We start from the raw sequence: 26279 nt of genomic DNA, 5'->3' as shown, positions 1-26279 counted from the left end.
AACCGTTGAAGATATGCATCAATGTTGTCATTGCGGTCTTCAAACGGAGGCATCTTAGGCATCTTAGGTGCAGCACCTGATTGTTTCTCTCCTACCTGTCCTTCATAATTTCCAGCATAACTCTTTTCTAACTTGGCTAATTCTATTCTCTCCTCTGATTGCACTCTTAATTTTTCTTTCTCCCATTCTAACTTTTCTCTCTCTTTTCTCTCCTCCAATTCTAATTTTTCTTTCTCCCATTCTAACTTTTCTCTCTCCTTTCTCTCCTCCAATTCTAATTTCTTGATTTCCCGCTCCCTTGCTCTTTCCTCTCTTTCCAACTTTTCCTTCTCTTTCTCTCTCTCTAACTCAGTTTGTTCTTTTACAAACGTCCTCAAATCATTTTGCTCATACCCTAAACTCTGACCCAATTTGATAATCTTTTCAAGATCCATATCTAGCTGTATGGTGATAGTATGAAGTACAAGTACAGTTAAACCCAGCAGGCTTAGTCTTGGACAACTGTGAATAATGAATGCTACCAATAGGAACTTAGACTATACAAAAGTACATTCCTGCATAGTATGGAACCCAAAAATATAAAATTCCAAACAATAGCCTAATCTGACCAATAAATGAAATACACCCTACCAACCTTGATTCTAACTCGTACACTCAAGGATGTAGAAGTGGTGCCGGAGGTCCTATCACACCTCTGGCCATAAAAATACTACAAGGATAAACCATCAAGGAAGTAACTCCGAATCTCTCATAGAATGATGGTCCGAGTTAATTCAATAGTGACAATAATTAAATATCCCACCGCTGCCACCAAAATGTCACGTATTGAATCAACCACAAACACAAATGAAGTTGTAATAACGATTTATTCCCTCCCTTAAGGTAATTTTAAATCCCAATAACAATATTTAAAATTAAACTAATACCAAATTAACTAACACAACTTACTAATCTAGCTTCTACTACAACTAACATTACTACCATCTACTACTAATACTAATATCTGAATACTAACAGTACAAATGTTTACTACTAATAATACAACTATCTACTACTAACAATACAACTATCACGATACACTATCCTAATACTAATAGTCTACTTCTAACAATACTAACACTAATACAGATGTTCTAAGAATAACACAACTAATACATAGTAAAACTTTGTGTGTGTACATATATACAACAACAACACACAACCCCCCCAAAAAAAACCAAAAAAATACAAAGCCACTCCACTGTCACTGTCACAACAGTTCCATACAGAACTTTGGAATCTCTGATGTTACTGAGCAGTTCACACGAGAATTCTTCCTCGTAATAACGAATGGTGATCTTTCCACCCAGGCGATGTTGTCCCCACGGAGTTAAGGGTGCCTGTTTACATGGATGCCACGGCTGTGTTCATCCTACGATGTGCACACGGAAACGGAGATACTTCTCTCCTTACGTAGTGTCGGAGAACTTCTCTCCTTACGTGATGTTGGAGGTTGATACTTCCTCCTACGTAATATCGGAGGTTCTTCCCTCCTACGTACTATAAGGTTAACCGGCCAGTTCCGGGACACTACAATATAATATAAGCAATTACAGTCACTGAGGTATGTGTCACTACCTCAAAATACATACAGCCATGCACCAATACTCCGATTTACATATTACTGAGTTGAACTGTTTATACTTTGATCATGTTGTGGTTATTGTCACAGTGGCTTTACGCTATTACCATCAATATGTGTATATAATTACATTTGAAAACAATACATAACTCAAAATTCTATCCTCTAAAATACAATTCTACATGAAACAATAAATGCCTTACATGACCATACTGATTCTGGCTGACTGTACAAATTATTACCCTGCCCCGCTATTTAAACTGACCCCAAAGCCCAAGCTACCCCTGACCTCCCTATTGTTACACCAATTAACTCCCCAGCTATCAGCCGTACCCAGTCACGCTTCCCTGAACCTAACCTGTTCCCATAGTATTACCTGACAATATCTAAAAACAACCCGCTAAGCTTAATATACTAATGTAACCATACCGTAATACAACTATCTGAAGTACTAACATATAATTAAAATATACAAGATTATCTGTGATCTTGACACCCTCAACTGTATTACTCCAGTAGTTACCCTCAACTGTATTACTACAGTAGGAACCCTCAACTGTATTACTTCAGTAGTAACCCTAAACTATATTACTTCAGTAGTTACCCTCAACTGTATTACTTCAGTAGTTACCCTCAACTGTATTACTCCAGTAGTTATTCTCAACTGTATTACTCCGGTAGTTACTCTCAACTGTATTACTTCAGTAGTTACCCTCAACTGTATTACTCCAGTAGTTATTCTCAACTGTATTACTCCGGTAGTTACTCTCAACTGTATTACTTCAGTAGTTACCCTCAACTGTATTACTCCAGTATTTACTCTCAACTGTATTACTCCAGGAGTAACCCTCAACTGTATTACTCCAGTAGTTATCCTCAACTGTATTACTTCAGTAGTTACTCTCAACTGTATTACTTCAGTAGTTACCCTCAACTGTATTACTCCGGTAGTTACCCTCAACTGTATTACTCCAGTAGTTACCCTCAACTGTATTACTTCAGTAGTTACCCTCAACTGTATTACTCCAGTAGTTACCCTCAACTGTATTACTCCAGTAGTTACCATCAACTGTTTTACTCCAGTAGTAACCCTCAACTGTATTACTCCAGTAGTTATCCTCAACTGTATTACTTCAGTAGTTACCCTCAACTGTATTACTTCAATAGTTACTCTCAACTGTATTACTTCAGTAGTAACCCTCAACTGTATTACTGCAGTAGTTACTCTCAACTGTATTACTTCAGTAGTTACCCTCAACTGTATTACTTCAGTAGTTACTCTCAACTGTATTACTTCAGTAGTAACCTTCAACTGTATTACTGCAGTAGTTACTCTCAACTGTATTACTTCAGTAGTTACCCTCAACTGTATTACTTCAGTAGTTACTCTCAACTGTATTACTTCAGTAGTAACCCTCAACTGTATTACTGCAGTAGTTACTCTCAACTGTATTACTTCAGTAGTTACCCTCAACTGTATTACTTCAGTAGTTACTCTCAACTGTATTACTTCAGTAGTTACCCTCAACTGTATTACTTCAGTAGTTACTCTCAACTGTATTACTTCAGTAGTTACCCTCAACTGTATTACTTCAGTAGTTACTCTCAACTGTATTACTTCAGTAGTTACCCTCAACTGTATTACTTCAGTAGTTACTCTCAACTGTATTACTTCAGTAGTTACCCTCAACTGTATTACTCCAGTAGTTACCCTCAACTTCAGCGCCATTTCCCTCTACGTAGTCGCTCATAGCGCCTCACATAGGGTCATAGACACATCTAAAGAGATAAGTCTTTAGTTTTGTCTTGAAAGTGTCCAGAGTTGGAGATTGCCTAATTTCCACTGGAAGGAGATTCCAGAGCACAGATGCAGTGTGAGCAAAAGTTCTGTTGCCGAATGCTTTGAGTGAGACCATAGTGACACTAAACTGGAGTTTATGTGCTGATCTGAGATCTCGTGCTGGCTGGCGTAGGGTAAGTTCACTTAGACAGGAAGGTGCTGTACTATAGTAGCACTGGTATGCAATGCACACGACTTTGTATTCAATCCTAGATCTTATTGGAAGCCAGTGTAATGATTTTAATAAAGGAGTGACATGTGCACGCTTATTTCGTCTACATATCAATCTGGCAGCAGCATTCTGCACACGTTGCAATTTGCTACATAGATCCTGTTTGATATTAATAAGCAGACTGTTAGCATAGTCCAACCTGGATAGGATAAGTGATCTCACGAGCTGATGTGCCGCATCGTATGTCAACATGGGTCTTATCTGACTGATATTTCGAATGTGGAAGTAGCAACTTTTGCAGATATTGTTTACTTGACAATCCATGGTCAGGTTTTGGTCAATGATGACTCCGAGGTCTTTGACAGTCAAAGAAAAGGGGATATCAACTCCATCAACAGTCAAGAATGATTCGGATATTGATGCAACAGATCGGCTACTCCCAGTGAGTATGACCTCGGTCTTATCGGGGTTGAGCTTCAGACGATTCTGTGTCATCCATGTCTGGATCGCAGATGTGCACATTCGCAATTCTGCTATCACCTGTGCTGAGTCACCAGGTGTGAAGACTTTCATGAGCTGATTATCATCAGCATAACCAAGACGACTAGTGTCAAAAGTGTCTGTACCTTTGCCTAACTGAGAAATATAAATCACAAACAACAGAGGTCCCAATACAGAACCCTGGGGGACTCCATAACAAAGAGTTGAATCTTCAGATGACATGCCATCAATCGAAACAGCCTGCTTTCTGTTACACAAGTATGATGTAAACCAGGCAAGTGCAACATCTGTTATACCAAGATTAGACTCAAGACGACGTGGTAGCCTGCTATGGTCTATGTTGTCAAATGCCGCTGATAAGTCAAGAAGGACAAGAAGTCCTACCTTGCCCTTATCAGCAGCTGCCAGCAGATCATTCATGACTCTCAGAAGACAAGTTTCTGTTGAGTGAGCTGGTCTGTAAGCCGATTGGAACTTATCATATAAGCCATACTGTTCCATATAATCTGTAAGCCTGACTTTCACAGCTTTTTCCAGGATTTTGGACATGAAAGACAAATTACTCACAGGTCTATAGTTCAAGAGAAGTAATCATATCTATTCATGGCATGTAATCACAAAACTGAAAAGATGGAAGATTTTAAAATTCTATGCAATATGAATCTTTTAATGCAGCAATCGAGAAATTAAACACTGATACTTGTATGACATTAATGTTTTCATTGAACATTACTTTATTAGGCAGGGTATCATTAGATGGGTTTTTTCAAATTCATCAAGTGTTTTGAACAGGCCAATTTAGGTCAAAACAAACATTGCAGCAACATATCAAATCGAGTTTTAACTTGTGTGAAGATCTGTGAAGAAGACATGTATTCACACTCTTACCATATTACATACATGTACAACAATAGCTGGCTAGTCTCTTCCCACATGGCATGACAAACATGACAAACACATGGTTGATTTTGTGAATGTTTTATTTTTTTTAATCATTTTGTATGACAAAAAACAAAAGAAGATATCACAGTTTGAGAGTTACACTGAAATCTCTGCTCTAACTGATAATACTAAACCTTCAATGTTGGCACACATGGTTGACAAGCTATTTACACTGTCAACATAATATACATTGATTTAAATTCTACATCAAATTATGTGACACAAACTGTTTGGAATTAGTGAGCCCTTCCCAACATAATTGATATTTTGAAGCACTAATGATTAATGACCCTTGTGGCATCTGGCAATCTATCAGTCTCATACACACATTGGTCATTGAGTTGAAGTCAAAGTAGCCCCTGATGCCTAGAGCTATGTCAGAGATATAGGCAATAAGTGTATCAGGCCATGACTAACACCCACGTACACAATACTGATTGTAGTTTATGTACACACACAAGTCAAACTTAAAACTGACAAATTGTGACATCAATAACTTAAACTCCTATTTTGGTTTGTTGGAAATGAGAAATGTTGCTACACTTCAGGTGCTTGTGCTCACCTGGTTTTGTCTTCATTCATCTGATCTTATGTAAAAAAAATGATGTTGCCAAGGATCGAACCAACCTTCCTCTCTCCAGGCAAACTCTATCCACTAGACCACAGAGGTGGGCTGTTATTGGCTTGAGAAAAATACCAAGTATAAACAATATTTGTTTTGTTTGTTGTTTTTTAACATGGTACACACCAGCTAAATTATGACAGCATGTAGCAATCATTAATGTCCGTGAAGTGGCAGGGTAGAAGTACCTGTCCTTGTCATGTATACACATCAACAAACTAGACACAATAGATTGAAACTACAGGAACTGCCTTTTACATGCATTATGGTAGATCTACTTTAGTTCACTCCTTCAATTTTATCTTGTCCACTGAACATAACTTTGAGCAAAATGATTATATTTTCCTGTATTCACAATAACAACATATTAGTTTCCTCTCTAAGATAATAGCATTACATGCATTCCATGAAAATATTCTTATTTTGTTTGGGGGAAAACAAAGATCTAATTATCTTACAATACAGATGACACAACATGCTGCTTGGACATTAGTCCTCATTTAGCCAACGAAGGGATATGGATCCAGTAAGCCTTATACCGTGTACATTGTGGGAGAAACATTGCCCTTGCCATGGATAACACTTGATGTATAGTAAGCGCCAAACAAGCTATACTCAACAACAAAAGTTCCTGTGACACCAATATTTTAGTGTATTTTTTAAACAAGTAAAGTTTGGTTTTCAATATTGTAGTACATGTATGGAATCAAGTCAAAAAAACGCAACTGCTACAGAAAAGCATGCATTCCTTGCAAAAGTTGACTTTTATGCAAGCCCTATGCATTTCACTACCCAAGAATGGGTATAAAAACATGTGCGTTAACAGGATTCCATATGCATTGTTTAGCATCGTGCTGACAACCATTCATAAAAACAACAAAATTACACAATTATTCAACATTACGAAATGCCACGCCTGCCACGTCTGCGAGCCATTGGTATGCTTGAAGCAGGATCGAGTCAACGTGATTTTGCGAGACAATTTAACACCCACAGAAACACCATGTGGTGTTCATGGCAACTTTGGCAACAGACAATTGCAGTCAGAGACCATCCTCGGAGTGGCAGGCCACGCGTAATCAATATTCGACAAGACAACTGGATTCAAACAACACACCTACGAAATCGATTTCAGCCAGCAACGGTGACTGCAAGAAGCATCCTTGGCCTTCAACGAATATCTTCACAAACTGTAAGTCGTCACCTCAGATGTGCAGGAATTGTCGCCAGAAGACCCGCCAGACGTCCCATTTTGACAGGAAACCACCGTCAAGCATGTCTACAGTGGTGCAGACAGCGTCTATGCTGGACGGCCATGCAGTGGGGGCAAGTTCTATTCACTGACGAGTCTCTTTTCACCTCAGCCACAGCGATGGATGGATTCGAGTGTACCAACGTCGAGGCGAACATTATGTCAATCATTGTGTCATGGAAGAAGACTGGTTCGGGGGAGGCAGCGTTATGGTATGGGGTGGGATTACAGCAAGACAGAGGACCTGTTTGATAGTGGTAGAGGGAAATCTCAATGGACAGCGCTACCGCAACGAGATCATTGGCCCTGTAGTTCTACCGTTTATGCGTCGTCATGGCCCAGGCATTACCTTTCAACATTCCAACGCCCAGCCTCATATTGCTCGACTTGTTCGGGATTCTCTTCAACAAAACAACATGAATGTCATCCCCTGGCTGGCTTGCTCCCCTGATCTCTCACCAATCGAGCACATGTGGGATGAGATGGATCGGCGCCTTTGACGTCAACCAGGTGTTCCACAGACACTCCAGGAACTTCGAAACATGCTCCAGCAGATATGGACAGAAATCGCACAGGACTTTGTGTGATGCCTGGTCCATTCCATGAGACGAAGATGTGTTGCTTGCATCGCAACCAGAGGTGGACACACACGCTATTGATTTGTAAATTGACATTTTGGCATGTTCATGTTTTTTATGAAATCACGCATTTTCTGAAGTCAGTATGGCAAATTAAACCATTTGAACACTTACAGGAGTTTTTTATCTGTTGCAAACCAAAAAAATTCAGATTTGGTAAAAAACATAACTTTGCATTAAATCTTATTCAATGTCACTGGAATTTTTGTTGTTCAGTGCATTTTAGTCATGTACTTTCCAGAACAATATATAAGAAAAAGTACACCACTGAAGACCAGATTGAAGAATGGAAAGGTTCTGAAATATACATGTGTATTCAATAGACATCAGCACTGTAATATTACTGATTGAGGAAGTGATACGACATTTGTTTTGATTGCTTATTTGTTGAATTGATCACCTGTAGTCACAATGCAAATAATACCCATTTACAAACTAGGTGATATTTTTAAAATATCTATATACAAATGATGAGAAAACCAAACAATCAAATAGCTGATATGTAAAATGAACATTGCTAAAAAAAGTATTTGATTTTAGTTTAACACACATTGGCAGATCATTCATTGGCAGTCATGCAGAACAACAGCACTGGTTCCTTTCCTGATTCCACTGATCAGTGAAGTCCGGCAGAACAACAGCACTGGTTCTTTTCCTGGGTTCACTGATCAGTGAAGTCCGGCAGAACAATAGCACTGGTTCCTTTCCTGGGTTTACTGATCAGTGAAGTCCGGCAGAACAACAGCCCTGGTTCCTTTCCTGATTCCACTGATCAGTGAAGTCCGGCAGAACAACAGCACTGGTTCCTTTCCTGGGTTCACTGATCAGTGAAGTCCGGCAGAACAATAGCACTGGTTCCTTTCCTGGGTTTACTGATCAGTGAAGTCCGGCAGAACAACAGCCCTGGTTCCTTTCCTGATTCCACTGATCAGTGAATATAACCTGTTGCTCTGCACAAACTTACATTAAATGATGACAATATTCAAAATGAGGTTAAAATACCATATTTGAACAATTAAAGGTTGTTCAAAAGTGCATGCAATATCAGGACACTTATGCACACTGAGAAGAAACTTCCCTCAAACCTGATGGCTGGGAATTCTCACCATGCATCTTGTCTGGCCAGTGACCATGGCTAAGCTACATACGATCACACAAATCATCAACAGTTATTCTCTAGAAAAAAAAGTGCACTATTTTAGCCTGGCCATGTGACCTTAGACCATCTTATACGGATCACTTAGCATAACCAGTTACGGTCTGTGTGTCCTACTTCATATCAACTGAGTCAGTTAACAGACTATTATGAGTAACTATTCATTATCCAATTTGGTAAATCTTAAATATAATGTCCAAACCCTCTCTCCACCCAACACGTTAAAGGGCAAATAAACTAACTGGCCATAGCATCTTTGCAGATTTTGATGCATCAAGGCATTAAAGTTTATAAACTACTGCAACAGGGCTATTCTGTCTGCTCATCTATTTGATTACCGTGTCTACAACTTATGCCATGAATTAGTAAAAACACAGAAGATGCCTTTAGTTATCAACTTAAGGGAATAATCCCTGCCAGACATTCATAGTATGGAACAGGCTTATTGTACCCAAACATGATGTTCATCATCAAAGGCTACATACCAACATTGTTATTTAGATTACTCACAATATCAAGATCAAAGGTTGTTAAACAATGAATGCAATGATATTTTCATAGGATTAACAGGTATAGCCACACCTCTTCATTGATGTTGAGTTGTGGCCAACCGCTTCTTGACGTATCCGTATAACAGCTAAGCATCTAAGGCTATAGTGTCATGGGAATGGACCCATCTGATTCGTTCATAAAATGTTTGAGTGAGAGATAGTGATATGATTTGGGGGAAATGTATCCCAACAGAAGTACAATCAAATCATGACAAAGAGCAGACTTCATGAAAGGATTGATTTTGCTGTGCCCAGTTAATGCAATCTAAGATCTTCAGTACCCAAAGAAGACAAATATAGGAAATTGTGCTGGAGAACTAACAAACCTTTGACATTATACAGCAACAGTTTAAATTGTTCTTCTGATGGCCAACAACCCTCAATAATTTATCATATATATAGCAACCCTTCATCACGGTAATACAGTCTTCCAGGAGAATTTGAATGTCCAGTGTCACATGCTGTGTTACTGTGTGTACCAGTAAGTATATAAATATTAATTGGATAGGCAATCGAAATTACATAGGCTAAGTTGATAAAGATGGATCAAATGTCCACAAACATGCTATGACAATTTGACATACACTTATTGTTTTGTTTACATGTATGATGGGGATTCAAGGAAAGCATTCTATTTCAATACATCTATGTCAACACACCAATATCTATAAATTACAGACATGAGAACAGCAAAACTTGTTTTTGGAGGAAAATCGCCCACCCCCAAGTAAAGTGCATTTTACATCATTCTGAGAGGAAAAATCTCGGAATTCCAGGAATCCAAGGAAAATTCTCATGTCTGGAATTAAACATGTATATAGGAAATACATTCAAGTGACTGTAGCACACTTAAATTTTTCTGGATTATTTGAAACACACTGAAAAATGAATCACTTGCTGAGTAGACAGTCAAACTTGCATCTCCGACATATTTGCCCTGGCAGCCATAGCTGTTCATTAAAGTCAAAGGTCCAATTTGTGACAAATATCAAAAAAAACAACAAAAAAACTGACATGTTTCACTGGGACTATAACAGCCATTTTCATAATGATACATCATGCAGTTTTTTGACAAAACGATAAATACTTTCAATATTGATGTATTGTTCAATACATTGAGTTAGTTTATTGTATTTTGTGCAAGGTTGCAATGACATACAGGTTTTGAATGGACAAAAAGATTGACATATAATGCACCGGCTTACATCAACTTTCAGTTCAGGTGAACTTACAAAAAGTAATTTTAGAGGGGCCTAAATATAACATTCAGCTTCTTAAGTTTTCAACTGAAAGCTGCTGCTGAACTTGGTTGGAATGAATAACTTTTTGTGATGACACTGACACAGGCACTCTCACCAAGCAATCTTTTTCCAAACACAAAATGTAGTTGTACAAGGATATAATGAGGAGGCTTAAGCATTGGACAAATGACAGTCTTTACATATTTTTGGGTTGCATGTGTCATTATATAATCAGTTCACATGTCAACTGACGTTCTTTATCAATGATACGAAAAAATGTAACATGTCCAATCAACCCAGTATACAGCGGGTGATAACCACTGAAGCTAATGGCCCAATAAATATCAAGCAAAACATAAATACTATCAGACTTGGACAGTTTTGCAAAGCATCTAAAGTTTGCGCATAGCTGGCTCAATAACCCATTGTGCTGAATAGTGCAATGCTCCATACATTGTTGCTGACAATAATATATGACAATAATGTTCTTTTATATTGTAACTCTCTTTAGAGGATTTGCTATGAATTTGAGCAAGTACATTGAGGTTAGTTCTCCATAAGGTTGTTAATCTCCCCTCTGATAGCAGACCTCTGATTCAGCAGGCGTCTAAGCTCTGATGCAACCTGCCCCAGTCTCCGACCAAGTTCACGAACTTCCTGCAACTGTTCCTGACGATGACGTTCACGTTCAGCATTAACATCAAAAACTTCTTGCTGTCGCTGTTCTAATTCAGTACCAAAGGTTGTCATCAAGGAGTCAAGTCTTGACCTACTATCATGAAGGCGATCTCGGATCTGAGTAAGACTATTACTGACTTGCGTCCGAGTTGAGGGCTGGACTGGAGTCCGTGTGGACACTTCAGAAGGCTGTGCTGGATAACTTGGTGTTGAAATGTTGGTACTATGTACATTTTGCCTTGGCGAATCCTGCTGCAGCAGGGATGGAAGAGTTGGTAGTCTGCGTACAACCTGCTGAGGTGGTCGTGGGGTTGAAGGCGGTCTTGGTGTATGGACAATACCATCTGAGTTGTCTCGGCTGAGAAAAGTGTTTCTACTGCTCAATGTATTGTTGTTACTGTCACTCAGTGAACTTAAGTTATTTAAACCTCTATTCATTGTGTTTGATGGAAGTGACGACCTTAAGTGTAAATGCCTGGTGGGAAACTGAAGACCAGTCCTGGTGATGGGTTGTGTCCGTGGTGTACTCCTCCTCCTAAGCTGTGGCAACTCGGCATCAATACTGTCCCCAGGACACGGGTTACTATTACTGTCATAGTTTGTGTGTCTGTGGCTCAACAGGTACATCAACTTCCCAGTCCAGTTGCATCCAGTCATACTGCATTTAACCTCTTTCACTTTTATCTTGTTGTCCAACTCTGTGTTGCGAGAATAGGAGCCGTTAGTTCGACAGACTGGACACCGTGTTCTGTTGAGATGCACCCCACTGGTTGACCACACATAGATACAAGAATGACAGTACTTGTGCTTGTTGCTGCACAGCATGGTGTCCTTTAGGATCTGGTAGCTGAAACAACAGAGCACATGGGCATTAACATGAAAAATGACAGGAGCAAACATGCTCCGCATGCGTATGGGTAGGATATGCCCTATATATATATAAAGTATATATTTAAGTAAATAACACATATGATTAAGTTCTTTACATATACAACCTCACGTTTTACTGTTAGTAAGACCGGTGCATGACAACACTTTATGTTTGACAATCATTTCAAAATATAATTGTGAATTACTCATGTAGGAGCGCACTCAAGCCATTATTAATTTAATTATGCAACATATGATGCACACACTTATACATTCACACATACTTTCGCAACCATACTTAAACAATACATTAAGTAACAAATATATTAGAATAGAACTAAGTATGTTGGATACACAAAAAGTAATTAATAATATAAGACTCGAGTGTAAAATAACAAATATGATTGCGAACCTGTGCATGTGTGAGAATATATAAGTGTTTGTGTGCGCTTGCGAATGTACTAAATTCATTGAAAGGGGATATTGAATATACTTGTTTTTGTTTACACACAAAATTTCAGTCTGATATTTTTCACTGGTCTGTTTTGCCAAGATAAATGGGGCTAATGTGACCAAATCTGGAGATCAATTTTGACTCAAATCAACATATCATAGTTGTATTGTTACATTAATGGACAACCATAAAACATTGTAATGGAATATAGTCCACTGACCACAAGTTAACCAAAGTAAGTCAACAATTCAATCTGACATAATCCATGACAAATGAGTTTATAAAATGGCATAAGCAAAAAGTGAATGCACACTCGTTTTGAAAGAAAACAGACTTATCAAGGATCATGATATTAATTTGCATAATCATGTTACCAAGCCAATAAAGGACAAACCATATTGAACACTCAAATTCTTCTTTGTCTTCCTCAGTCAGATTCAAAAAGATGTCCTCGGAATAACCCCCTGCCTTGATAGGATGAGTGGACCGCTTGGGCCTTGGCATGGGGGGAGCAGCTAAGCTTAAAACTGCCTCTATTAACGCCAGGAAGCTGGACTCCGGAGGTGCCGCCATTCTGAATTTGTCAAAAGTTCAACCTGTCATTCACTGTCCAATCTAACGTGCCACACGATCACACATTAGAAATATACATCACATATGTCATCATGCTTCGTACTCCTTAGATACACATAAAGATCATGGGGTCAAAATGAATTCTGGTTACATTCTAATTGTAAATTAATCAGCAGGATCCGTGATTCATGACATGCAACCTCGGCCTAAGAGTGAGAGACTTTTACCAATACCTAAGTTCCTGTCCGCCTGTTTTCCTGAGGTGACGTCTGGTCGATTTATTTCCATTCAACGCGGCCAACGCTACACAGAAACGTCTATGCAGTGTACATATTTGTCAGTGTCCGTTTGTGCATAGTGACTGGGGGTTACAATAGCTCCTACGGATACACATCTGGCTGACAGCCAGGTAACCCCGTACCGAAGTGATTCTTTCAGATCAGCTGAGTGAACACTAACATATGCACCCATGACAAAATATTCCTTATCCACTAAATATGTCATTGTATTTCGACATGGACCCACAGACATTAACAGTATCTTACATTCGAATGGGTATTAGTATCATTCTTTCAAAAGTTATTACTGAATTGCACATACTGTAATGTGATTGGAGTCAGGCTTTTCTTGTTATTGTAGCTGACTTCCATGGGAAGCAAAAATATTTCACACCGAAAATTCGCCACAGCTCCCCCTCGGTTTTAATATTACAAAGGGAGATAAGTCATATTCTCCCTTCTCAACCAGAGAATGCAAATGTTTATATGGTGTCGGATATCGTGTTGTTAACCGACGTTTGCATTTGTTAATCATGGCAGACATTTTCACCACTTAAACTAATCGACATCATAAAATGATATACACAGGAACACATGCCTTCTAAAATTTCAAATAATGATTATATACAAGAAAACCTTGATGGGCGACATGAACACGGCGGCCACAGGCATATTGGTTTCACATTAATTTATTTCCAGTTTTACACCTTACACCATGTGTTTGACTACTATGCGATTACCTCAATCACATGTATACTATCTATGATTAACAATGTCTTTCTATGACAAAGTATCATTATGGGCAACAACTTCTTAATTGTACACACACGTTTCAGAGCTACTCATTGCCCCTTCATTGGGTGAATGACAGTGGGTGAATATGACATACAAATATAGAGACAGACAATATCTTACATTGTAATATACATAATGCATTAATATCATGTTCATGAAGTAAATAATTGCTTTCGTTCATAGATTGCAAACAAGACTTGATAAAGTTTGTTAAAATCAGTCAGATTTGTAAAGGTAGCACTTCATAACATACACTATTAAAAGTGCACGTCTTAAATATTCATAAAATGGACATGATATTAAAAAATGTAATTCATTTTCAGTTCTGTTATTAAACTGTTTAAAACATTGTGGACAACTTCGATCTGGAAGATGGGTTGGTGGTTTGATAAAACGTCCTGCAAATGGTCACATTCGGCTAACGCTTAGACCCTGAAAATTTATAATTTTGAAAGAAACAAACTAATCCACATGAATAGGAGCTCCAGCGAGATGGGAGAATCAGAACCAGAGGAGAATTTAGACATCATTTAGGGATTTTGCAGTACAGATAGGGCTAAGCGGAAGGGAAATTAATATGGCTAATGACCTGTGAGACAGTGTGCTGGGGTTTCAGTCTCAGGCCATAGGGGAGGAGGTTCTTGTGTCGACGTCGAAGTAGAAACGTGAGATGGTTGTGAATCTTGACATACCTATAGGCTAGAGTGTTGTTCTTTTAGGTAGTTCGCACTTCTTTATCCCCTTGTTGATAACTGATGAGAGTCTTTGGAGGTGATAAAAAAAAGTACATCTCAAGGCAACACACTAAATTCATCTGTGAAACGTCATTCCATGGTTGATTCATGATGCTTGATCACTAATCGGTCTGTTTGTCAATGACCTTAAAGCTTCTGATGACGAACTCCGAGGTGGGTAGTGAACATTATAACATATAACAGATGGTCCGCCAACTCACAATTTATATGCTCTATGTAACCCACGAGAACGCCACAGTCGCAGATATACGTGGTTCATGAAGGCTGATATTGTATGTAATTCCCTGATAGCCTCCTAATGTTATTTTTCCATCCACTTAGTCTTTGATTGATAAGAAGAATAAACCAAATACAACTACAAACATCTTCAGAAAAATGACTTATCTTTAAGCAATAATAATAGATATAATGTGTTTTTATATATATTCTGGTCACATTAAATGCTAATACAAGTTACCGGAAAACCTGAAATTGTCTGAACTTTAAAGAAGTTTGCATTATTCTACTAAACCGACGACCGACCCAAACATCGTTATGCCAAATTAAATTTTAAAAATACACATTGAGCTTCTAATATTGTGTGTCAAAATATATGAAAAAAGACCACATAAAATAAATAGTGGGACTCATAACGATCCAGAAATTTAAAAAAACCCACATCGACACAAAGGGATAAATAATGCTGTATTATGACGTATTTCAAATAAGATATAATTATTCAACTGGTTAAACGAGTTTATGGAGGAAAGAGGGATGACAAAGTGTGGAACACCAAGGGTGCATATCATTAGAGAGAGGCTTCTCCCATTTCCTCTGTATACGAGTTAATAGCTTGAGGTTGTAGTTTAAGCCGTGGTGTAGTTGTAGATATACCATAATTTGAAGCGGCAGACAACCAATTGTTTAAAGAGGCGTTAGACGTCGACTTGAATGGATCTTGCCGGGACTGCCTATAGTGCCCGGCCACTTTAACCAGTAAAGAGAGTTGACGACGACATGGTCGCCCTAGAGTTGAAACTTCTGAAAGGCAAATAACAGCAGTCGACATTCACAAAAAGCTTTTCGAGGTTTACGTTTATTAGACCGATAAGCAAATGTGATCAAATATGCAAATATGTTTTCGTGGAAACATTCTCGCAAACGAAATACGCTCAAACTGGTCCAAGGGAGATAATCCTTTCAACACGAAGGGCATGGCTCATTATCATTTATCGAAAGATGGAGATTCCGTAAACTGAATGAATTGTGTTGCAACCGGAGACACCCAGATCGCTGTATGACAGGAATGAATTACACATGGCTCACTGTCCGCATTACACAAGCGTTTGTCGCCAATTCGGAGCAGGAAATGTCAGGTAAATGCTTCAAAACATATTAAAATGCATCTTTATTGTTTATCAGCATCCCCCAACTCCCTTGAGAAGAGAAAACACCGTTTTCTGTGACATTATTGTTCTATTGTTCGTCGTGTGTTACTGTTGTCATGGTTTTCGATGAATGTTGTGCTGAGGATGAGACGGGTTTGTGGGAATTCAATCTCAAGGGTGAACCGTAGTTTGCTGTGTATAGCCTTGCAGAGAAATGCTGTTTGCATTTTAAGTGTGAATCAGGATTGTGGGATTAACATCAATTATCGTATGTGTAGGTAGTGACAGAAAAAGAAAAGCAGCACATACCTAAGTTGAGGGTCGGGTTGCCAAGTCGTATGTGAAGAGTTGCGTCCCTTAGGCGTGCCAGACACCTGTGATCGTGGGTTCGAATGCCAAAGCGGTAAACGTCGTAGACCTGCATCAACTCTTGTTTTCTTCTCAGTCAAGCTGACACGCCGTGATATAACTGAAATAATGTTCAAAGCGGCAGTTAACCAAAGTCACTCACTCGTTTTCTCCACTACAGCAAATTATCACAGCAGACACACCAGTTTTTGTTAGTTTCTTAACGCCACACTCAGCAATAAACCAGTGTTCGACTGCATGAGTGATTGGAATAAGCTAAAGTGACCCAATCAGCAAGCTGACATATTACAACAACCTCGTCCGCTTGTGGGCTCTTGCGGCAAACACGAAGAAGCTGGGAGGTAGTCACCGCTGTATTTTCGGGAACAAGTTTTTTTTGTGTTGGGCTGGGCTGGTGAGATAAAATCACAGCGAGATTCGAAAAACGTTTTTTGGGGTAGAGTCATGTATTTTTTCTTCATTTGTTGAGGCTGAGATTTGTCTTTTCTTCATAACAGAGAGATGACCAATTTAAATAACAGTATAATAAAGCATTTGTATATAATAAAAGACCATTTTTACAAAACCATGTGTAGCAAACGCCCAGCTGTACAGTTTTCTTAAATTTGACCCACCCAAACCGTCGGACAGTCGCGAAGAACATGCTAAGATTAACGGTACAACAGGGAGAACATGCTGTTGATTTGATACATCAAGTAGCAACGCATGACCACGTCGCAAGGAGTTTTGACTGTAGCCGAATAACAGTCACGGTTTGGAAAAAAACAGCTCATAATTTTGTGTAAATAAAAAACTCAATCTCCATCTGCCACTCAGCCTCAATAAAAAGTCTTGACCGCAATATGACCATCTTCGTCAAAACAGAGTATTTCCTGGGCAAAGCCATAATCTTTGACAGAAAGATATCACCATGAGAGACAATATGTCTGTAACCCTTATTTTCAAGAGGCCATATCATGCAAGTCACTGTGCTGTATCCTTGGACAAGGTGACAGACTCTGCTTGTCCCACTGTATTATGACTGAAACAGTGGCTGTGATGTGAAATGACCACTAAGTATCATTTACCCTTACTTGGAAAACAATACAACATAAACACACATATAAATAAAAACAGTTTATTGCAATAACCTAAACATCATTACAATATATGCCATGAGAATCAAGTTGGCCTAAAATGTACCCAATTACAGTTTGCATCAGTTGTGGGGATGAAGGGTTTGTTTTGGTTGGGATATGCAAGGATGGGGATGCAAGGATGTTGTAAGGTTTTCCTTATAAATTGGGAGTCTAATGGGTCTGGTGTTACCTATTTCTATTTTGTGATGATGTATGTGAGTATGTCCTAATCCTGACCAATCTGAGGCAAAAACTTATCTTTGTGGTTGGAGAAATGCAGTTTACTGTATACTTGTACTTTCAAAACTGTCTCTGTTTTTAAATCGCTTTTGAGAACAAAAGCTCCAAGACGTTCAGTGGTATTGTTATAATGCAAAACCCTTCAAAACGTTTCCTTAAAACTTCATTTATCCAAAATACCTAATTGTTTCAATATGTTTCCACAGAAAGTGGACAGAAACTCTATCTCCTTTTTCTGTTTAATGTATGCAGCAAGCATTCAGCGTATCCCCTCTAATCATAAGCCCCCTTCGGGCAGGAGCCTCTCCAGTGCTATCTGTGAATGTCAATTAACACATCTTTACGTTGCCGGATCTTACGTATGGTTATATATGGTTTTTATTATATAAAAAAGCTTTATTATACTGTTATTTTCATTGTTCTGTCTTAAAATCACCTACATCTGTACAGTTGGTATGTTTTAGTGACAGTGAAAAAATCTTAACATTCTTTCCATCGGTTGAATTTGAATGTGACTTTAAAAAAGAAATCTCAGCTCGCTTATGAGAAGAAAAAAATCTCAGCCCCTAAAAATGAAGAAAACAAGCATGAAATATTCATATCCACCGCCAATATGACATATCCGGTTGTGTGCAGTGCATTAGCTCCTGTGAACTATCTTTTTGTAAATGGCCTAATTGCAGCACTAAAAAAAGTTATTACTGGTGTTGTTTGGCCATCTGCAGTTTATGATAGAATAGGTAACTGTATTTGTAATGAGTAAGGATGAGACATATGGACGAACAACTTCTTTATTACAATTAGGAGCGATGGTTTCGGTGTAGGTTGGAACACCGTTATCAAGCAAGTGAAGTACAGAGTATGGTTGACAAGAATATATACAGGATAGGAGGCAGTGTTTATACAGTTGAGTAGGTTTAAGATCAGTTACACTGTTGTATTTGTAATGAATTGTGTTTCTGCATGAAGTTCTGAATGCAACAACCGTGTCGATGACACTTTTGAAGGAACATACACACTAGCAATGCAGAACTTACCACCAAGAAAGGAAATGTATTCAATACTGCGAGATGACCTTATGTGCCAAGTTTGGTGAAGAAATATGGTACGGTTTTCAAGATGAGCTCCGGAAACGAGGACTACCGCCATTTTCAGTCTAAATCAAAGTCGTTGCCATGGAAACTCGAAAAATATATTTTTTTTAAATCCCAAACTATCAAAAGGCACAAGTTCACCAGTAGACCTATTTATGTGCCAAGTTTGGTGAAGAAATATGGTACGGTTTCCAGGATCTGCTCCGGAAACGAAATGTGACGGACGGACGGCACCCATTCCTATATCCCCCTTCCACTTCGTGGCGGGGGATAATAAACCCTGAATCTACCTAAAACATCGAGGCGGCATCAATAACCATGTCAATGCGGCATCCGTTTAGCCCTGTCAATGCGGCATCAGCAGCCAAGTCAATGCGGCATCTGTAGCCAAGTCAATGCGGCATCTGTAGCCAAGTCAAGACATATCTGGTGATTTTGCAAGGACACATCACTGGACAGTGTTACATTGACCAATCTCTCTACCCCGTTGTACCACCGTTCTTGCAGCAGGCTCCCCGGACCCAGTTTCAACACATGGCCCCCATACAACATCTTCCCCAGCACAGTCACCAGACTTATCACCTATGGAACACTTGTAGGAACAACAACTGTTTCAGTCCTATCACAGTGGGGCAAGTGGAGCCAATAACCTTGTCCAAGGATACAACACAGTGACTTGCATGAAATGGCCTCTTGAAATTGAAGATTTGAAATGATTGTTACAGGCATACTGTCTATCATGCTCATGTTTCACGAAATACTCTGGATTATATAATAAAGATGGTCATATTGCGGTCGAGACTTTTTTATTGCAGCAGATGGAGACTGAATATTTTATTTACACAAAGTTATGAGCTGTGTCACTATCCTCATCACGCTAGAGATAAAACGGCCCACTCCAAACTATAAGTACATATATCGTTAACGATCCTAACTTTGAAAAAATATCCCCATGACTAAAGTGAAAACAAACTGGCTCACAAACTCAAACTCTACATTCTTATCCACAAGCAATCCAGGCGGTGATGTGACAGAGCGACACAGGTCATGTGCCCAGAGCGGCGCACATCAAGTGACCAGTGTTTCCCATATTTGTTTATTACGATGCGAAATGCGAAAGAAGAAATTTATTCCTATGTAATGCCCACAGTCTATAAAATGAAAAAGTGCAATGCGGACAGTGATTTTTGGAGGGTGGTTCATTAGTATGGCTCATTGATCATATACTACGAATTTTCAACTTTTTAAAACTACACATACTTGTTCCTAAATGAATTACGAATAATTCTGATGTATTGTTCACTTCCTTTGACGATCGTTCAAAGTTATATTGCAGTTACAAATAAATAATGATTGTTTTGATTGCGAGCTCGAACTTCCCAAAGCAGATATATTTTGAAATAGAGGAAGAAGAAGCTTGATACTTTGGTAGCACATGAAAAACGTGTCATTATCTCATTTTCACCAAAAAATTCTACTTAAGTTGCATTGTGATATGTTTGAAACATTTACCTGACCTTGCTTGTCCAAATGTTGGTGTAATGCGTACAGTGAGCCGCGTGTAATTCATTCCCGCCATGCAGCGATCTCATACCGGGTGCAGGTTACCTTCGCGGCATACATTACCGCCGGCGCTTTATATCGACGGGCATATGTTGTCCCAGGCGACAATATATGCCGATGTTCACTGCACATATTGTCGGCACTCGTCAGTGCAAAACAGATAACAAAACAAATTGGAGATGACGATGTTTTTGATGATGATGGTCATGTTGATGATGATCATCATCATTACATTTATAGAAAACATGTTAGACTTGATTTGTATGTCCCTGATATAACGACCTATAAATATCTCTTCCCTATATACATTTCATTAGACATTGTACAGAATAGCTTCATAAACATACATAGCAAAATAGAAGTGATATTCAAATAAGTGTCATTGGATAAAATATATACATGTACATAGATATTCCAAAGTTTTACAGATAAATAAATATACAGCAAATCTATAGATGTGTAACTAGTGTATCAGAGGTATATTCCAACACTACCCATTTCAAAAGATAAAATATTTCTGGTTTCTGGTCGTTGATTAATATCTTCAGTTAAATTTGTATTTTCATATAAAACAGTTTTAAAATCATATCCATTTTTACGTAAGTAACAGTTAATCTAATAACCGAACACGGAGGGCAAATGAAAAGATAATGTAAAGCATCTTCATAATTGTGTCCGCATTCAACATATCCTAAGTTATCTAAAAATCTATCATATCTATGGCCTTTCAAATCACTGCACCCCAGGCATATATCGTCGCCGGCGATATTATGTGACGATTGGCGACAATATGTGCCGTGATCGTTGGCATATATTGTCGCCTGCGACATGTCGGATTAATGTGGGTGGAATGGCCAAATATGTTTACCACTTTGGCGAAATCCACGAGCAAAGGTGGTCCATTTTCAGCTTGTGTCCCATCCTTGGCTATCCAGTGTTAATATTCATTCTAGTATTATATCTATGTATAACAGAATGCACAATGAAGGGTGCTTATAATGTTTTCTTGGAGTTCCAAAATCGTATTGAAAGTGACGATTGAGGTAAGAGGCGACTATGCTTATCGTGAAAGGCAACTAACAGCATCGGGTGGTCAGGCTCGCTGACTCGGTTGATGCATGTCATCGTATCCCAATTGCGTGAATCGATGCTCATGATATCAATCACTGGATTGTCTGGTGCAGACTCGATTATTTACAGACCGCCGTCATGTAGCTGGAATATTGCGGAGTGCGGTGTTAAACAACAAACAAACGAAAGTGACGAAGGATAAAACCTCCAACGATATTCGTGTACCTCCAAACCAATGAGCGGATCAAACACGCTGCATTCGAGTGACCACATACTTCTAAACATCGCTTATTTTGACATGGAGGATACATACTCACACTTTTGTCTTAATCCCTGACTTTGCAGAATTTACCAGGTTCTTGCTTGTGTCAACGCGCATGTTGACGGGGAATTAGCTCTTGGGGGAATAAAGGACAAAATCGACATCACAGTCCCGGAACGCTTTATGGACAACATGTAAACAATAAACAACAATTGCACAATGAGCGGAATACCTGCTCTGACAACACAAACACAGCGATGAGCGGACCTTCCAGCTCAGGCGTACAAGAGGTGAGCGGAGCTCCAGCTCACCTCAGGGCGTTTCCTACGAGCGGCACATCCTGCTCGAGGTCGTCCCTACACCAGCACTCGGAATACCAAGCCTGACTAACACCGTAGTAACTGTGTAATGGTAGCACATTTATAGTACTGAACAATGGACATACAATGACGTTGCTCTGGACATGGGACTTCCGGGGGTGACGTACCGACACAACTCAGGGGATGAACAATTAAGGCAATAAATGTCATACTATAAATAACAGTAATTAACGGGAAGTGATAAAGTAGCCCAGTTTGGCTGTCAATCAATATACAATGAAATGTTGGTGAGGATTAACAACGGGGATTAGCGCCTAAAACGTAATGACAATTAAGTTATGGAGACATGGCTACAGGGTAATTTGCCTTTGGAGTCATCTGTACTTCAGACAATGGTAGTCATAAATCAGTGGCTATGACACTTGTTAAAACATAGTTAAAATGTATAAATTACTCATACACCAGCATACCCCGTGTGCGAAATACGCATCAGTCGGAAAGCGCACGTTAAATCTCCAAAGTAAGTAAGCATACCCCGGTAGGAACAGGACTAAACTGGATCGGGTGCCGACGGCTTGGGACGTTGCTGATAATGTCACCGCTTCGGGTTTGTCTGGCTCGCTGACAAGCTGCCCCCCATGTAACTGGAATATTCTACGAGGGGTGTTCATTAAAGATTTCCCCTAAACCACTTAGGGTTATCATATTTGGTTAAAATTTCACATGTGTAATGATACATGTATCTATGGGTTATGTCTGAATTTGCAGCACCGAACTATTAATCTTACCACTTTTACAGGTGTTATGATCGAGTAGGGTGTGACAATGGAGCCAGTAGAATACCGAGCAGTGATTAGGTTTTTATATTTGAAAGGTCGCACACCAAAAGAAACTTTCGATGAAATGAAAGCAACTTATGGGGAAGATGCCCCATCATATGAGGTTGTTAAACACTGGCATCGCCAGTTCAAGTATGGTCGGACATCTGTGGAAACAGCTGCCATTCCTGGTCGCCCCGGTTCAGCCATTGATGAGGACACTATCCATCAAGTGAAGACCGCCATTTTGGCAGACCGACGTATAACTGTTCGCCAGTTAGCACAAGATGTCAAGATCAGTGTAGGGTCTGTTGAAAAAATCACCCATGACAATTTGAACATGCATAAGGTGTCTGAACGATGGATTCCCAGGTTGCTCACACCTTTCCAAAAGCAGGAACGAGTCAATTGCTCAAAGGATCTTTTGGACATGTGCCAAAAAAACCAGGCAAACTTTTTTGACAGATTTATCACACAGGATGAAACATGGGTCCATCACTATGATCGTGAGACTAAAGTTCAGTCGATGCAATGGAAGCATGTGGAGTCACCACCCCCAAAGAAGGCACGTGTCCAACCCTCTGCAGGCAAGGTCATGCTCACGGTGTTTTGGGACCAGCACGGAGTAGTGAAGATGGATTTCTTGGCAAAGGATACCACAATTACAGGAGCTTATTATGCTTCACTGCTGCGGAAATTGCGGGACGCTATCAAGCTTAAGAGGCGTGGCATGCTGACCAAGGGTGTCCGTCTCCTGCAAGACAATGCTCCAGTACACAACTCTCATGTTGCCCAGACAGAAGCGCGGTCCTGTGGCTATGAAACCCTTCCACGTCCTCCTTACTCTCCTGACCTTGCACCATCTGACTTCCACCTCTTTCCAACCATGAAGTCATTTTTGAAGGGAAAACGTTTCACAGATGATGAAACACTGATTTCTGAAGTCAAGTCCTGGTTGAGACGCAAAATGAGGACTTTTACAAGCGAGGTCTCCATAGTTGCATAAAACGATGGGAGAAGTGTGTAACTCTTGGTGGTTCCTATGTGGAGAAAGACTAATACCTATGCCAATTTTTTTATTCCACTAGGTCCATAGGAAGTGGGTCAGGGGAAATCTTTAATGAACACCCGTCGTACAACACACCGTGTGATACCAGGCCAGAACAATCTCACCTGCCTTTTCTCCAGACATAAATATCAATTATTGTGGTTATTAGTTAGAGTTGATGAGTTGGTGCGTAATACAAAGTAATAAATCGTATTTCAGTTACAAACATCAGTGTATCAGTTACTTCAACATATAGACATATTGGTTACTTCAACATATAGGTATATTGGTTACTTCAACATATAGACATTTTGGTTACTTCAACATAAAGACATATTGGTTACTTCAACATATAGGTATATTGGTTACTTCAACATATAGACATTTTGGTTACTTCAACATAAAGACATATTGGTTACTTCAACATATAGACATATTGGTAATTTCAATATATAGACATATTGGTTACTTCAACATATAGGTATACTGGTTACTTCAATAGTATATCGGTATACTGGTTACTTCAACATATAGACATATTGGTTACTTCAACATATAGACACACTGATTACTTCAACATATAGACATATTGGTTACTTCAACATAAAGACATATTGGTTACTTCAATAGTATATCGGTATACTGGTTACTTCAACATATAGACATATTGGTTACTTCAACATATAGACATACTGATGACTTTAACATAAAGACATATTGGTTACTTCAACATATAGACATATTGGTTACTTCAACATATAGATATACTGGTTACTTCAATAGCATATCGGTATACTGGTTACTTCAATAGTATGTCGGTATACTGGTTACTTCCATAATATATCGGCAACTGGTTACTTCAATAGTATATCGGTATACTGGTTACTTCAACATATAGACATATTGGTTACTTCAACATGTAGGCTTACTGGTAAGTTCAATAGTATATTGGTATACTGGTTACTTCAATAGTATATCGGCATACTGGTTACTTCAATAGTATATCAGCATACTGGTTACTTAAATAGTATATCGTATACTGGTTACTTCAACATATAGGTATACTGGTTACTTCAATGGTATATTGGTATACTGGTTACTTCAATAGTATGCCGGTATACTTGTCACTTCAATGGTATATCAGTATACTGGTTACCCCAAGATATAGGTATCCTGGTTATGTCAACATATAGACATATTGGATACTTCAATAGTATATCGGTATACTGGTTCTTTTAATAGTATATCGGTATACTGTTTACTTCAATAGTATATCGGTATACTGGTTACTTTAATGGAATATCGGTATACTGGTTACTTCAATAGGATGTCGGTATACTGGTTATTTCAATAGTATTCCTTCAGTAGCTTCCTTAACTATCCTGCTGTTTATATATACTCGTTTCCTAAACTATCCTACTATTGATATATATTCGCTTCCTAAACTATCCTACTGTTCATATATACTCGCTTCCTAAACTATCCTACTGTTGGTATGTACTCGCTTCCTAAACTATCCTACTGTTGATATGTACTCGCTTCCTAAACTATCCTACTGTTGATATACACTAGCTTCCTAAACTATCCTACTGTTGCTATGCAATCGCTTCCTAAACTATCCTACTGATAGTATACACTCGCTTCCTAAACTATCCTACTGTTGATATACACTCGCTTCCTAAACTATCCTACTGATGGTATACACTCGCTTCCTAAACTATCCTACTGTTGATATACACTCGCTTCCTAAACTATCCTACTGTTGATATACACTCGCTTCCTAAACTATCCTACTGTGATACACATGCACTCGCTTCCTAAACTATCCTACTGTTGATATACACTCGCTTCCTAGACTATCCTACTGTTGATATGTACTCGCTTCCTAAACTATCCTACTGTTGGTATGCACTCGCTTTCTAAACTATCCTACTGTTGATATACACTAGCTTCCTAAACTATCCTACTGTAGGTATACACTCGCTTCCTAAACTTTCCTACTGTTGATATGCACTCGCTTCCTAAACTATCCTACTGTTGGTATGCACTCGCTTCCTAAACTATCCTACT

At 38.9% G+C, this 26279-nt stretch overlaps 1 protein-coding gene across 3 annotated transcripts; it reads right to left on the bottom strand.

Annotated features, from left to right (window-relative positions):
• Positions 1-7660: 7660 nt before the first annotated feature.
• LOC124146414 lies at positions 7661-16766 on the bottom strand. Of its 3 annotated transcripts, none has more exons than XM_048401512.1 (3): positions 16616-16766; positions 12933-13112; positions 7661-12061 (listed from the first exon to the last, which is right to left on the bottom strand). In XM_048401512.1, the coding sequence occupies exons 2-3, from the start codon at positions 13109-13111 to the stop codon at positions 11083-11085; spliced, it is 1158 nt and encodes a 385-aa protein (XP_048257469.1). In that variant the 5' UTR covers position 13112; positions 16616-16766; the 3' UTR covers positions 7661-11082. The 3 variants fall into 3 exon arrangements, with proteins under 3 accessions (XP_048257469.1, XP_048257468.1, XP_046372645.1); XM_048401511.1 differs by lacking the exon at positions 16616-16766 and adding an exon at positions 14877-15341; XM_046516689.2 differs by lacking the exon at positions 16616-16766 and adding an exon at positions 13345-13580.
• Positions 16767-26279: the final 9513 nt, after the last annotated feature.

Source organism: Haliotis rufescens, unplaced genomic scaffold (assembly GCF_023055435.1).
Source record: "Haliotis rufescens isolate VD_foot unplaced genomic scaffold, xgHalRufe1.0.p SCAF_22, whole genome shotgun sequence".
In the NCBI taxonomy this organism is placed as follows: domain Eukaryota; kingdom Metazoa; phylum Mollusca; class Gastropoda; order Lepetellida; family Haliotidae; genus Haliotis; species Haliotis rufescens.
The sequence above is the reverse complement of the archived record's forward strand: the minus strand, read 5'-3'. Positions and strand labels throughout refer to the sequence as shown.